The following is a 16,000-nucleotide window of genomic DNA, read 5'->3' as shown; positions in this document are numbered from 1 at the left end:
TTAGTGAGTTTTGAGTGTGATTATATGTAAATTTGTATGTATGAATATTCAAGGTTAGGTTACTGCTCTTAACACATTACCTTGTATTTTCAAAATTTATTGTAATATCCTTTTTTTAAACGTAAATTATTTTAGAATTTACTGCGTTAAAAGAAATTTGATAATTAAGTTTATGGATTTTAGGTTATAAACCCATTGGTGGAGTCAAGTACTCAACATAATGTGGGCATATATTGTTGACATATTATTCTAAGAAAAATATGGCCAGTAGTTATTCACCGGCCATAGCTTATGGCGTATTTTCTACGAGGGTTGCTATATTTGTTATAATTTTATTTAAAGGTATATCACTGATACACCTTTGAACAAAATTATAACAAATATATAATAAGCCACAACTAGAACTCTGATGCTACACGGCGAAAAAATGCCTCTATGACATTATGCGCGCGCATGCTTCGGAGAGAGCGCGCTGTAAACGAGGCAGCGCGCAGCACAAGAACTGGTGCCAAAACATGGGTCTGTGCTGCATTGGCTTCACCTAGACCGTTCTTATTCGGCACGATTGTGTGCCCTAATGGCACGCGTATGCGCTGTATCGGCATAATTCAGCTTTCCTGATTCTGCACACGAGTGCCGGTGTCCTCCCAGGCTCAGTTTTTTTCCGTGTGGAGAAAGCTTTGTAATAGTAAAATTTTCAGATTTGCTAAAACTTCATAGAAACGTATATAGTTGAATCCAAAATTTGTAAAAATCCAAACTTGTCAGATTTTTAATTGAAAAACTATTAGGTTTATAGAAAATATCATTAATACCATTTTTTATCTTGCTTTGATGAAGAATTAGTCAGTATTTTTTTATTTCTGTAGGTCTCTTAATAAAAAAGTTGAAATTTGGTCCAAATCACTGACAAAAGCAAAATTTTTAGGAACTCCTCTGAACATTAGTTTATTTAATCTATATACTTGCGAATGCATTAAAAAGTTATATTTCAAATATATTGGATACAATTTCAACTTTTTAGAGCTTTTATTATGCATATAAATTGATATTGAAGAATTTATCAACTTTCTCAAGAACGATGACCTAAGAGAAAGTCAATAGAAAATCTCACAGTTTACTTCTGCGGAGGGACAATTCTTGACCAGCATGCTATAATAAAAATATTAGTATTACCTTTTTTTATACAATTTGAATTTACTTTGAAAATTTTTTTAATGAGAATGTCTCTTTTCTTAGTCTGAGCTAATTTAATAATTTTAGCAGCAGTTGATGGCATTAATTGAATGAAAATCTGCTTTTTCTTCTGTCTTATCTCATGCACAAAAGACTCACTATTATATAATAATCGTAATTTTGCGAAAAACCTGCAAACAATCCAAAGTCATAGTGCTGTCGGGCATGCATGCACGATAGGGTGTCCCAAAAAACACGAACTTTCGAGTAGCAAAAATCTTGATGCAGTCTCATATTTCGGCATAGCAAAAAGGTTAGCCTGCATTTTTTTCAAAATTTTTAAATTATTTTTAGGCGGCGCTCAAGCTGCTCAAAAGTTGATGAAAGTTTGTGCACTCGAGCCCTCAGCTAAGCAAGTGTTTTGAGGTGACGTCGATAATCACCTTCAGCTAATCCGACCCTTGGGAAGCGTTTTCGGCTCTATCCTATAAAAAAATGTATGGCCAGTCACTCCTTTTCCAAACTTTACCCTAGTCGACAAGACAAACTAAGATTTTTAGTTCTCGTATTTTATTTATTTTAAACTAAATAACAAAAATATTTTTACTCTTACTATTATAGTTTTTATATGTACAATAATTTTTTATTTATTTCCACAAATATGTTTTTTTTATCAAAAAAATAACTGATTTTAAAGAATATTTGTAAACAATGATATTTTTTATTTAACTAATATTTGTCAAAAATATATTGAAAGATTCATAGCTGACAATCCCATAGAAACACCGGAAAGCATGATCGTGAAAATTGTGACCGCTCCGACCCAAGCCCTAAAGTTTTTGTCTACGGATCCATTTGAGGTATATAGTGCTTCTGAAAGAGCATTAACCCATATTTTCCCAAGCGGACATTTTATAGTCGATTGGTTTTTTGCCTAGAAAATTGTCGAAAAAAAAAATAATAACCAGAATAATCATAACCAGCACTTAACTAAAGTAAAATTTGTTGTTTTTTTTAATTCTGAAGTCGGAATTTGAACATTTTAAAATGGTGGTTTGAATGTAGTGATTTCAGAAATACATTTTTCAAAAAACCAATCAACAATAAAATGTCAGCTTGGGAAGAAATGGGTTAAATTGCCTACTGTTCCCGCAAGATTTTCCAAATTGACTGTTGCGTTCAATTGTTATGATAAAATAGATGATATTGCAAAAAAAATTAATATCTCCAAAACAAAACTGAAAAAATTTTCGACAATAAAACATGATAATATCTATTTACAGTAAAAATTTTAAGCCATTTTGGCAACTAATTTTTGAGCTAAAAATCGAAAACAAAGAAAAAAGGTTTTCTATTTTGTACGATTACAAGAGTAAAGAGGCTTCAATTCCCTATATAAAAAAGTCATGACCCGATGTTGTGAAGCCAAGATAGACATTTTGTGATTGAGTCATGTAGTGCTTATGCGTCTAAGTCAGGAAGTCAAAACGTCTTTTAGGTTAGGGCGCGCGAAGAGCGCTGTTCAAGCTCTAGTTAAGTTAAAATTTCGGGAAAAGATAGATCTTTTGCTCCCCTTAGCTAAGTTCTTTTGGCAGCTTATGAAATTGATCAGATTAAAAAATATTAAGATTCAAATTCGTCTCTTCTCCTGTATACCCTGTATAACTGAAAATTACTATTTTTATTGTTAAACCTATCTCAAGTTAAACTCAGTAACCGAAGTTCAGAATGTTTTGAGAAATTTCATGGTTTTATGAGATTATGAGGACCCTATAGTATTTAAAATGTAGAGGTTTAAATTTTTTCATGAAAATTATATGATTTGATATTGTGACAGGAGGTAGACAGGAATAGTGCCAGTCTTACAGTTAGTCGGCGCGATTGCAGGGCACCCCACCCCTGTAAGTGTATGTCAGATCTTTCTGATTACCATTATCTTATGCTAAGAAAATTGCTCTATCAGTAAAATAATTAAGATTGAAAATGTTGTAAAAAATCATTAATGCACTGTATATTTGAACATTATTTATAATAAAATATCATCTAGTAAGTATTAGTTTTGCAATTCAAAACTTAATTATTAGTTTGTTTAATAATAATAATATAGTATTGAATTATATTGATAATACTAAAATAATATAATATATAATAACATATATGAATAATAATTTGAAAACAGACTGTAAAATTGCGGATCGAGTATAGACCGTGTATCCATGTAACACTGACGTTTAGCGTGTTTTGATTTAGACGTTTAATCAATAACCAATGCTTTTATTGTAAGCTCGTCTTGTCTTATAATGTTGGTATTTGCACCTCCAGCAAAAGTAGCACAATTAGACAATTTTTATAAAAGTGTCAAATATTAAAAGTTGTAATAAGCAGACGAACTACAAAACTAAACAAATACTACGATAACAACTGTAGAGGTAAAGGCCGCGGCACAAGACTGTCGGTGTCGAACGGCCAAGGAATATAGACTTGGTATAGAAGGACGGTCAGTATTGGCGCCGGGGTCCCATTTTGAAATACACGTAGAGCCTGTACTCCACTATAGCTGTCTCCCAAGACTGCATAGGAGAGACCTATAACACACTATACCAGGCCCCCAAGTTTTCGTCCCTTCAAATAAACCCGTGACCGTTCTTCTATACCAAGTCTATATTCGTTTGGTACGAAATGCCCAGTGGCCAGAGCAGGGCTTCGAGGGTTTAAAAGTGGCACTCTTCGGCCAACTTCATAGTGCCAAAATAAATAGTGTACAGTGCGGCTATATTCATGCTGTACAGTGTAACCAAAAGTGGCAGAACAGAATTCTACTAAAGCGATCGACATCAAAGATCACGATGGCTCAGTGGTAAAACGATTGTTTCATAATCTTGAGGTTTTGGGTTCAAATCTCCACAAATCCGGATTTTTTTCAATGTAATATATATGTAAAAATAAATTCTCGATGCAACTAACAAATAAGCAGTACAAAGAAAGATAATTAATAAGTATCAAGTAGGGGTAAAATAATTTTTTTTTTTATGAGAATTTACGATATATCATATGACAATCATATGATTCTCATATGAGGATTCGGTCGAAAGTATCATATGATTATCATATAATTACCATATGAGCACGCATATGATTGCTCATACGATAATCATATGAACACTCATATGATTATCATATAATTATTTTCAGCCGGGTTGAGTTTAAGCCAAAGTGTTGTTTACGTAAATTATAGAGCTCGGAGAGCACGGGGTAGTTCGGTTTGTGCATTTTGGTTTTTGATTTTATACTCGCTTTGCTCGCCTTCCTTCGATGTGCCGAGGTGTTGTTTAACAAAATTATTACTTTCGGAGAGCATGGGGTAGCTGGCTTTAAGCTCTTTTGTTTTAAATTTTATCCTCGCTTTGCTTGCCGTTCTCCGATGTACCAAGGAGTTTTTTTAAATAATTTGTTGAGCTCGGAGAGCGTAGGTTAAATAGGTTTATTCATTTCGGTTTTAGATTTATTTTTTGCTTCCTTCTAACTGTCTCGCCTTCGTTCGTTGTTTCAACATTGAAAGTTACGGTGCGTAGAGTAAATGGCTTTTTAGAGTATATGAAGTTGAGTTCAAAGCTTGCTGCATTTTGTTGCAAAATTGATATAAGAATTATCAGCGTTGACTCCAAAATCCTTAGTAGACGCAAGATTTTGGTTCAACAAAAATTAAGGACTGAATTTTGCAATGTATTTCGTATAAAGTTGTTGTATGTATTATTTTACAAATATCATAACAGATCTGTCATCAGATACCCTAAAATCCCTTGGTAGTACATAGCTTTTTCACAAAACTCGAGTTATGCAGTAATTGGCATCAACGAAATTGTTTAAACAAATTATTTTGAAAATCTGATATCATATTCGTAATCAGCGACCGCGAAAACCCCTTATAGTACATTGGTTTCTCTCAAAACTCAAATTATGCAGTAATTTGCATAAACAAAGTTGTGTAATCAAATCATTTTGCAAATCTGATATCAGATTCGTAATCATCGACCTCAAAAACCCCTTAGAGTACATAGTTTAAAGCGTAATTAAAATATTTTACAATTTCAGTACATAGTGTAAAAGGGGCTTTATCGTTTTATTGTATTTATATTGTTGTTTAAACGGTTTGATTATTCTAAAATGTTTAAATAATTCATACTTTTCATATAGTTAATTATTCAACCGTTTTCAACCGCCCGTAATGCCAAAATTAAAATTGTTTACGATTTGAATAATGCGATTCGGGTAGAAGTACGTACAAATTTCAATGAATGTTTTTTATTCAATTCAATTTTTTATAGTAACTCATTCATTTTGTACCTTATTAATTGCGCGATATTCAAAATTTAATTAAAGCAATTTTTTTCGATTTTTATACTATTCAAATTTACCGCTTTCTGTTTTGCCACTTTTGGTTACGCTGTACAGCATGAATATAGCCGCACTGTACACTATTTATTTTGGCACTATGAAGTTGGCCGAAGAGTGCCACTTTTAAACCCTCGAAGCCCTGCTCTGGCCACTGGGCATTTCGTACCAAACGAATATAGACTTGGTATAGAAGAACGGTCACGGGTTTATTTGAAGGGACGAAAACTTGGGGGCCTGGTATAGTGTGTTATAGGTCTCTCCTATGCAGTCTTGGGGGACAGCTATAGTGTAGTACAGGCTCTACGTGTATTTCAAAATGGGACCCCGGCGCCAATACTGACCGTCCTTCTATACCAAGTCTATATTCCTTGGCCGTTCGACACCGACAGTCCTTATGCCGCGGCCTTTACCTCTACAGTTGTTATCGTAGTATTTGTTTAGTTTTGTAGTTCGTCTGCTTATTACAACTTTTAATATTTGACACTTTTATAAAAATTGTCTAATTGTGCTACTTTTGCTGGAGGTGCAAATACCAACATTATAAGACAAGACGAGCTTACAATAAAAGCATTGGTTATTGATTAAACGTCTAAATCAAAACACGCTAAACGTCAGTGTTACATGGATACACGGTCTATACTCGATCCGCAATTTTACAGAAGAGTGCCACTTTTAAATCCTCGAAGCCCTGCACTGGACATGCCCATGAGGCATGAGGTAAGAGAGAAGGAGAAGCAACTTCATTCGCAAATTAACCCCCCCCCCCCCCCCTACCCAGCCTATAAAAGTATATTTTTTGTAATAATAAAAATACTGACCGATGTATTTTAATTAGCTCTATCCAAAAACATCGCCAGATTAAACTGCTCCACCTTATATTTCTAATGAAAAATCAATAAAGATTTGGGAAAAAAATAAATTATCTTAATTTTGATACAGCCATATCTTTTTAAATAAACAATATTTCAAACTGCTCCAAACTGCTTCAAACTGCTCTACATCCATATAATACTGCTCCATAGTAATTTTTATCGGCTCCGCTATAGTTAACTGCAAAATAAGTAACATTCATTTTGTCAGAAAGATAGATTTCTATAAGAAGTATTATAAAACTACCATCGCTATTTCTTAGATTATCACAGATTATTTGACTAAAAATCTCCTTCTTATAGTTAATACAGTGGCACCTAAGGCAGAATCTAAAATAAAATACGTTTTCATTAAACACCATTGGCAATAAATAATAATAAAAAAATTTATTTCGTTAGAAACTTAGTTTGTAACACATGAATTCTTTACCTTAATTTAAACTTTATCCCAACAATGCGGCAATGAATGAGATCAGCGCCTGCGCGCTACGCGCTTCAGTCAGCTCATTTCTAACAAAATGAATTTTACTTATTTTGCATTTAACTATAGCAGAACCGATAAAAATTACTATGGAGCAGTATTATCTGGATGTAGAGCAGTTTGGAGCAGTTTGAAATATTGTTTATTTAAAAAGATATGGCTGTATCAAAATTAAGATAATTTTTTTTTTTTCCCAAATCTTTATTGATTTTTCATTAGAAATATAAGGTGGAGCAGTTTAATCTGACGATGTTTTTGGATAGAGCTAATTAAAATACATCGGTCAGTATTTTTATTATTACAAAAAATATACTTTTATAGGCTGGGGTAGGGGGCCCGCAAATTAAGGCTCCGCAAGAGGGTGATGTCATCGGTTTTGAAAGTTATACCATATCACGTGATCTTTGGAGACAGGTTTGAACATGATTTTACTATAGTTTCAAGAAATAGAAGTAAAGAATTAAAAAATTTTGTAGCGCAATGGTTTCAATAGTAGAAATTTTTGAATTAATATCCTATATTAATAGGTGTACTAGACCTTTTGAAGACGGAAGCAGAATTGTTAATTCTACCCTGCTAAAAATATACGATTGAAATTGATGGATAAAAAATGAATCGATTCCGAGTCTATATCTTAATCCTGCGTTTTACATTTGAAAGCGATTATATTCAGGCTACTGCATGTATAATATATTGATGGCATTAAAATCGATTTAAAACGATAAAATAATATCGATTAAACCGGATTAGAATACATAAGTATTAGTATATTCACTTAATCGATTCAATGCTTATTTAAATCAGAACCAATGAATCTGTGTTCACTAGAAAAACAGCTTTAATGATTTTATATCTAGAATAACATTTGATATTATTCAATCGTACTGTATTCAACTATGCAATCGTTTTTACTGATGTGTATATCGTGGTTGTTCAGTTCGTTTTATTCGTTCAAGTAGTGTAGGTGTAAATTTAGGCTTTTTGAATTTCGCGCCGCTGCTCGCTCTCCGTTGCGACGTTGAGAGCGCGCGCGCATGCGTCGAGTTGCGCGCCGCCGGCCCCGCTTGCGAGCGCGCGAAGGGCCCGCGCGCGCGGATTCCTGTTCGGACTGCCTAGCGCTTCGCACGTTTGGCTTCCTTACGTTTTTCGATTTTTTTTGTCTTCTGACGGTGAGCCAGTGACTTGTTCTTCTCAGAGCTATCACTGTTCACCTCGTTCTGCGCCGTGTTGGTAGTGTTTAGCGGAAAATTCGCGATCGCGTCGTTCGCGTGTGTGTATTTGTGCGAGTGTGTGAGTGTGCCTCGAGGCGATAGTCTTAAGGTTTGTTGGCGAAGGTGTCTTTTGTGGGAACTCACTCTGAGTTCTTTCACTCGTTCCAAGATTATTATTCATGGTGCCCCGGGTGAGGAGTGAGTGATTGGTTTTTTCGTGCGTTTTTCTTTGTTCTATCGGGCATAATCGTGCGATAAACGTAGTGTATAAAATCTGTACACAAACGCGTTCACACTGTAACGACTTTTTCCAGTAGCATATTATATTTCTGTTGAAGTTCCAAGTATTGTTTTTCTCAGCCTCAGTGTGAACGTTTTGTATAGCGCAGCTCGCTCTTGTTTACATACTCGGCCGGTCGAGCGCTCTCGGAAGCGAGGCCTTGCGCCGCGCGCGTGTGTTGACGTTTGCGGATTAGGGAGCGGCGACTTCTTAGACACACTGCGGTTGTGTCCGCGGATTAGCGGCGTGCGTGCACAACACTTATTTTCTTTAAGTTTGCGTTACGTATAGGGAGACTTTGCGAGCATCATGGCTCCTATTGCGCTGAAGAAGCTGACTGCGTTACAGACGGCTCGAGAAGCCGAAATTGAGAGCATTCGTACACGCCTGCTTGCTAAGCAGCGTGACTCGCTTAATAAAAGCATGGTCCAGGCGCGACTTGATGCTGTTAAGCAGATTTGGGTGGAGACTAGGAAGACGCATTCTGAAATTGTCGTTAGGAACGATGCAGAGACAGATGCGTATATTGCAGATCAATGGTTCGATCGCATTCAGGGTGTTTACAAATCGGCTCTTGACGAGATCCTAACACTGCTTGCTTTATTCGACAAGCCTGATGCTGATGATAGCGCTAGTATGGGGGAGTCGGACTCAGATCCTGAGATTGTCAAGCTTCCGAAAATTAGTTTACCTACGTTCTCAGGTAAAGACGAGGACTGGGCTAGTTTTAGCGATCTTTTCACTTCTCTCGTGCATAGTCGTTCTGGCATTTCTGACGTCACGAAACTGCAGTATCTCAAGTTATGCTTGACTGGTGTGGCTGCAGAGCTGATCAAGGACGTGATGACAACCAATGCGAATTATGCGAGCACTTGGAAGACGCTTAAGGATCGTTATAGTAATCCTAGGTTGATGATCAATAAACTCTTGACTTCGTTTTTAGAAATTCCGCAGATGAAGAAAGAATCGGCTGCTGAAATGCGTGCGTGCCAGGGATTCTTTTTTTTATTATTTCAATCGATTGAAGTATAATTGAATCTAACCGTAAAAAAGTATCGACATCGATTAAATATTATAGAAACGAATTACCTTATGAATCAATTCAAATTTATTGATAAAATCACGAACAAATCATATTAGAAAAATGATTATTATTTTTATTATTCGTAATAAAGTACCATTCGAACAGATTTATATAACTGATAACATAACAATTAAATGACATTGCAGAATAGTATTCGTTTTGGTTCTTAAAGTCTATTAAACTACATTCAGAGCTATTCATAAAACTAGTATTGGGATCGATAAACTATTCAGTAATGAATAGTGATTTTAAAATCGATTAAAATTAGTGAAAAAAATTACAATTTAACTGCACTAAAATAATTACTACATAAACATCGATAAAAATATATTAAATTTAATACTTATTTTTCGTATTAAAACCGATTGTAATTAAAAACGATTTAAATCGATAAGAATTTAAAAGACCAAATTTGGCCAGTCGATTGAATGGATTTAAAACGATTAAATTCGATTAAATTTTAATCGATTTGAATCGAATGTCATCGCATATTTTTAGTAGGGTATATGTGACTTTTTTGTGCAATCATAGTTTTTGAAAATTATAAACATTCTTTGAACATTTACTTTTCACTACAAAAATTCTTAACAAAAAGAAATAGTCATGTTTACTAAATTTTAAATGAGTAATAAATAAATGATTCCAATTCTTTATTCACTTAACCTGGCCTCCCAAAAAATTGTAAGTCTTACGCCAAATATGAATCATATTTAGTTACTACGGTATTACCTTCAAAATGTGCTGTCGCTATTTAATATACAATTATGTATGTATTATGCATTTTTATAGATTCCGAGGGTGAATGCATCAGTTCCAGACCATTTGCGTGCTTGAACGTATCAGTTATTATGAAAAAGCAAGAGAGAGTCATGCTCTGCAGGAAAAAGAAAAAAGATACACCATATTTGAAACTGGAGAGGTTATTTTTATTTCATATATTAATATGTTATGCGTATCTGTACTAAAATGTATATTAAATTTTTCACACAATTTCTTTATGTTCTAGATGTACTTGGGTGAAAAAATCACAATTGATAGAATCAAATGGGACCTTCTGCAAGTTGAAAAACCATTATATTTTTTTGGTGGACTTGCGATACACCTATGGGGGGGACCGAGACAGCTAGCCAATAGACCTCTAGACTTATCTAAAGTCAAAGAAAATATACCTGGTAGATCGCCAGTCGCAGTAATTGAAGCAAATCTTCTTCGTCTTCAAATCAGTAAGCATTACAGTATATTTTAACATTTTAATATTAAACAAACAACATTTTTTTAAATTATTTTATGACAACTTTTAGGTTTATATTTCGATTTCCTAAAAAGAGATAAAACAATGACAAACGTTGAACGGGCAAAACTTTGATCAGAATCTATAAATAATATGAGATATAAAATTAGAGATCTACGAACTAAAGAAAAAAAAATGGCAAACTGAAACGTTCCGAGAAACGTTAATGCAGCACAGAGGAAGAAAATGCGTTACAATTTCAAGACTAAATATATGTTTTAAAGTTTTTATTATTGTATATCCAAATACGAAAATCCTGAGAAAATTGTTAATTTAGTTTTAAAAAGTGGAACAAACTCAAGTACTATCAAGTAATCATTAAAAAAACTAAAATTATTAAAAATAATTTATAAATCATAAAAAGTATTAATAAATTATCTAATCAACACATAAAAACTATTGCACTTATTACTATTATTTTTCGTTACCATTATCTCCTATTCATTCAGCAATGAAAATTAATTAAAAATGTTTTTCAAACACGTGAGAATGTGATCGAAAATCTCACGTGATTCTCACGTGATTTTCCCGTGAATATCTCGTGATTGTCACGTGAATATCTCGTGATTTTCATGTGATAATCACGTGATTTTTTTCAGTAGGGGTGTGTCTCGTCAAAGAGCTTCGTGGCACAGTCGAGCATGGTCTTCTTATATTATTATACGAACTTATTTTGTTGTTTTTACAAAACCAACTATGACTATAAGACTATGTCGAGCATAGTAATAATATCTATCATGCAGTTTTTATTTACAAATGTTATTTAGTACTGGAGTAAATTACCGACTGTTCATTCAGTTATTACTACGCGAGCGACTTTAGTTAGATTTACTTAATAGCTGTTACTGAACAATTTAGGTTGCATTTACTTAAATTTTGAGTAAGCGCAACGTTTTATTTTTCTCCGTGCGCAGTTGCAGGAGTGCTGAACGCACGGAGTGAGCACGTATCTACACAAAGATTCTCAGGGAAGAGGACTAGATTTTCCAAGCTAAAAGTTGTCTAGTTGTCCTTATCTAGTTTTTCTTGCATCGTTTACAAACGTGCATCAGTGTTTATTTGAGAGGACAGAGGTACACGCAGCAGCAGAGTACGCCCGGCCTTGTGTAAACATAAACATAGCCTAAAACAGTGGTGTTTCGGAGCTGCGTGGTACGCACAAACTCTCGCGAATCTGTCTATTGTGCGTGATTGTGCACGATCGTGCGTTTATCAGAGTTCCTTCGCGCTACCGCTAGTGTACCTCTCGACAAAATTAATATGTCTAATACTTAGGCGCCGAACACCTGCCAAGACTCGACGCAAGCACTCGCGCGGATCATCACAAACACGACGTGTGAATCCAGAGAGTAAACAACAGCGTGCTCTACATCAGCGAACATCTTGTAACTCTTGGTTCATATCAATGGACTGGAAACTGCGAGCACTGGCCAATCGCTTCAGGACCTGCAGGACGCCACAACAGAGAAGAGCGAGATCGACACCGTGATGCACGGAAAATCTATGAGCTCGTCTTCAACTTCACGAGCTCTCACCGCTCAAGCTCGACGACGACCCTGTCCCCTGCAATGCCGACCTCCACATCTATGGTTGTTTGACTCGTACTTCAGCCTTCTCAACAGCAACTATATGCTCTCTTCAAGACCTTATAAGTAGAGAGGGGCAAGCCCAGGCAGACAGGTATGGGAGGTAAAAAGAGGGGAGGGGTGGCGCCGTGGCTCGTCGGAGCAAGTCTAGTTGGGCCCCTCTGGTGGGAGGTGATGACGTAATAGCGTCGCACGTGCGGTGGTGCGTCCCCTGCGGGGGGGTACTGTAGGGCCCGTGTGGGTGTAGGAATCGCACCCGCACTACAGGAGGTCATTTGCACAATGAAAAGGTTAAAAATATTTAAAAGCAAAATTATGTAAATAAATTTTTTATTTATATTTTTTGAGCATTTTGATTACAGAAAATATTGTAAACTTCATCGTGAAAAACGTCACTATGAAGTACTATCATTTCGGTGAAAATCATTTCAAAATAATTATCAAGAAAACAAGAATTTTTCGGTGAGAGTTTTTTTAAAATGTTTTCTTTTAAATATTTTCTTTTATCAATGGCTATGCTTTTAATAATATCATAGCTTCGTTCAGTATTATGGTAGTCATACAACTTTAAAATTTCAGCAAGTTCGTCGCGTAACAAATTTTTGTACTCATTAATTTCATTCATTACGCTTTCTAAACGCCGATAACTCTCATTTACGCGCACTACAATGTTTAATGATCCATCAAATGTCCGCTTCTGCATTGTTATTGATGGCATCAAGGCCCTCTTCTTCTTTTGAACGTAAAGAGATTCTTGAGTTTGTTGTAGCTGTTGTTGGAGCACGAACATCACTGACATCATCCCGTATGAAGTCGTTAGAATAATGTCCATTTTTTCAGTTTTATATGTTCTTTTTGTTGAATGCATAACGCAACACCGTTTGATTTAAATACGTCGAAATATCCTCTAGTTTATTTTCTAGTTCAAGCCAGCTTTCGATATCGATTCTGACCCTATTGAAAATTTTTTGCAAGATCTGACGTAAGATCTTATCAACGATCTTATACAAGATCTGGTATAAGATCTTGTCCCAGATCTGGTATAAGATCTTGTCCCAGATCTTACACAAGATCTATTCATCGATTTTCAACCACGAATCTACATAAGATCTTACATAAGACCTTGAGTGAATTATTGGAAAAAAAAATTGTTTTACTTATCGTGTAAGCAAGCTCTTATACAAGATCGGGTGCAAGATCTTGTGTAAGATCATATGTAAGATCTTGTGCAAGATCTTGTGTAAGATCTTAAGTCAGATCTGATGGGAGATTTTGCGTGATATTTACTGTAAAATCATGTATAATTTTATCAGGAAAAATATATATTTTTTTTTATGAAAGCAAGATTTCATGCAAATTCGTACATAAAATCTCTTAAAAATTGTTTTTAAATGCTATTTCTTATAACCTTCTCTCTTAAAATGATTGATATTTAAGTAAGTAGCAGTTATAAAAGTAGAAGTTTTACTATTTTATTCTGGATTAAAAAACTTTTTTAAATTAACTCGTGTTTTATTTTACATACCGTAAATGAACATTTTATTAGGAAACAATATTTATTCTTGATTTTTCTTCATACCAGCTAAATGCTCTTTTCGTAGGTCTTGTAGTTTTTGACTGATATACGGCTTCATTGTGTTCATTAGAAGCTCGACAGTGTCCTTGTCTTTTTTTTCTAAAAAGTCTTTGTACAACTCTGAAATTAAAAAAAATTAATCAAATGAAATGAGTATTTCCTTGCGAAAATAATGTGCAATGATCTGTGCATGGATCTCTGCAAAGTTTTCTGCACTGATCTCTGTCAAAAATTTGGATCGTCTATTTTTAATTTCCAGAAAAATCCTAAAATCAAAAAAGTATGAAAAATGCCTTACTGGGTATTATTATTTAGAAGATAACACTATAACTTTGATAGTGAATTCCACAATTTTTATTTTTCAAGTTTTAAAAAATTTTTATGTTAATCTGTTATTAAATAAATAAAGGTTGGAGTCCACAACCAGAGTGTTGGTGTTATTATCAGGATGATAACACCTATTAAGGCATTTATTATGTTTTTATCTTTTAAGAATTTTTTTTTGGAATTAAAAAAAAATATGGACCAAATTATGTGCAGAGATTAGTGCAGAAAATTTTGCAGACATCTATGCACATATTTTTTTTGTAGCAGATTTTTATGTTTATGGTATTTTACATTTTTTAGATAAAGAAGATGAAGTTTTATCAATAAAATTAATGGAGAATACATGAACCTTCAGAATTTTGTATAGCAAACCTTACGAAAATAATGTTCAAATATCTGTGTAGAAATCTCTACAGAAATCTGTGCACAGGTGTTTGCACATTATGCTAGTAAAGGGTAGCATACAATTTCGCTTTGTTTGTATTCGAAAATAATCGCACATGTATGTAACCACCTTCCACACCCGTATAGAAAGAAACTGTTAAACTGTATATTTGCAATACTCTTTTGCATTTTGTAATTTACAATATTAAATAAAAAAAAAAAAACTAAAATTCGGCTTTACATACATATTTTTTGGTGATCAATAGCCCATTTTTGGCGATCATCAGCCCATTTTTCAATAAAATTTTTTTTATAAACTAAAGTTATTTCGCAAATCTCGATTTACCTACAATCCTGCAAACACGTTCGTAATACCAAAGCTAAAAATAATCATTGAAAAACAGTTTTATTACCTCCGTCTGCTCATTAACTTAATAATATTTGTAAAGTTCAAATGTATTTTCCATCGAGAAAATCATTATTACTAGACATATAAAAATGTATAATACTATAAACTAGAATAAACTTCTGATTTGTAGTTGCATTTAGATTTTTATATTAATTCAGATTTTAGGATAATGGGTTAAAGGTTAATAAAATTTGGCTTTGTAATTAATCAATGTAGTTTGGATTATTAGGACTAAATGATTTTTCACCATCAAGGATTGATGTACAGGATAGTCGCGTAAGTAGTCATGTTATTAGTCGCGTAATTGATTTCGTGATTATCCCATGATTAATATTAAAATAAATGGCTTCATTATATAATCAAGTTAGTTCTCGTGTGCGTTATTAATTTATCGATATACATACGTGTTTAGTCACGTAAGTAAACGCGTGAGTAATCAGCGAAGTGAACACGGGAGTTGTCGAATGGGGTTTTTAGTAGGACAAGTTATAATAATTGTAATTTGATTGATTTAGAAGCTATATAATAGAGGTCTATGGTGTTTGGAAGAAATGGATATGTGATGAAATTAAGGATTTGAAAAATTAAGTTTATGCTAATAATATAAGCTTACACTGTGTAGTGACGAGATAAGTGAATTGGCACCTTAGCCGTAAAAAAATTTTTCTTTTTTAGTTGTGAATACGTAAAATTAATTAAATTTAAATTATAATAAGGGAGTTTATAAAAAGTATCTACGAGAATCTTAAAGGAGGCTAGAAGAGGCTAGAAGAGGCTAGAAAGCTGGGAATAGTGGGAACGAACAAGCGCTGAAAGTTTATGAGTGTGAGGATTCCGGGTGACTCAAACGGGGATGAAATACCTTAGGATCACTCTGTAATCCAAAGTATAAATAATATTTAAAAAAATCACATACTCCGTCGATCTCCCT

At 34.1% G+C, this 16,000-nt stretch overlaps 3 protein-coding genes across 8 annotated transcripts in view; 2 read left to right on the top strand and 1 right to left on the bottom strand.

Moving 5' to 3' along the window:
• Positions 1-3,628, bottom strand: part of LOC100117445 (protein IWS1 homolog) — a 74,702-nt gene extending 71,074 nt beyond the window's left edge. For both annotated transcript variants that reach the window (XM_031933068.2, XM_032602178.1), the window contains exon 1: positions 3,358-3,628. The gene's annotated coding sequence lies outside the window, so the exon portion shown is untranslated. The remainder of the gene's footprint in view (positions 1-3,357) is intronic.
• Positions 611-11,177, top strand: LOC100678588. Of its 5 annotated transcripts, none has more exons than XM_031933070.2 (4): positions 611-724; positions 10,286-10,415; positions 10,503-10,719; positions 10,798-11,177. In XM_031933070.2, the coding sequence occupies exons 2-4, from the start codon at positions 10,299-10,301 to the stop codon at positions 10,860-10,862; spliced, it is 399 nt and encodes a 132-aa protein (XP_031788930.1). In that variant the 5' UTR covers positions 611-724; positions 10,286-10,298; the 3' UTR covers positions 10,863-11,177. The 5 variants fall into 5 exon arrangements, with proteins under 5 accessions (XP_031788930.1, XP_032458070.1, XP_016843655.1 ...); XM_032602179.1 differs by lacking the exon at positions 611-724 and adding an exon at positions 859-1,169; XM_016988166.2 differs by lacking the exon at positions 611-724 and adding an exon at positions 1,930-2,036.
• On the top strand, positions 8,722-9,647 carry LOC116417921. The gene is made up of 2 exons (XM_031933096.1): positions 8,722-9,394; positions 9,643-9,647. The coding sequence occupies exons 1-2, from the start codon at positions 8,722-8,724 to the stop codon at positions 9,645-9,647; spliced, it is 678 nt and encodes a 225-aa protein (XP_031788956.1).
• Positions 11,178-16,000: the final 4,823 nt, after the last annotated feature.

This window comes from Nasonia vitripennis (genome assembly GCF_009193385.2).
Source record: "Nasonia vitripennis strain AsymCx chromosome 5 unlocalized genomic scaffold, Nvit_psr_1.1 chr5_random0006, whole genome shotgun sequence".
Lineage (NCBI taxonomy): Eukaryota > Metazoa > Arthropoda > Insecta > Hymenoptera > Pteromalidae > Nasonia > Nasonia vitripennis.
This window is presented reverse-complemented; position numbering and strand designations above follow the sequence as displayed.

Excerpts from the sequence above, each read along its gene's own strand:
- LOC116417921 (XM_031933096.1), top strand. The coding sequence starts at position 8,722 with ATGGCTCCTATTGCGCTGAAGAAGCTGACTGCGTTACAGACGGCTCGA.
- LOC100678588 (XM_031933070.2), top strand. The coding sequence starts at position 10,299 with ATGCATCAGTTCCAGACCATTTGCGTGCTTGAACGTATCAGTTATTAT. Across the intron at positions 10,416-10,502 it reads CCATATTTGAAACTGGAGAG|ATGTACTTGGGTGAAAAAAT; the intron begins GTTATTTTTATT and ends TTTATGTTCTAG. Across the intron at positions 10,720-10,797 it reads TCTTCTTCGTCTTCAAATCA|GTTTATATTTCGATTTCCTA; the intron begins GTAAGCATTACA and ends GACAACTTTTAG.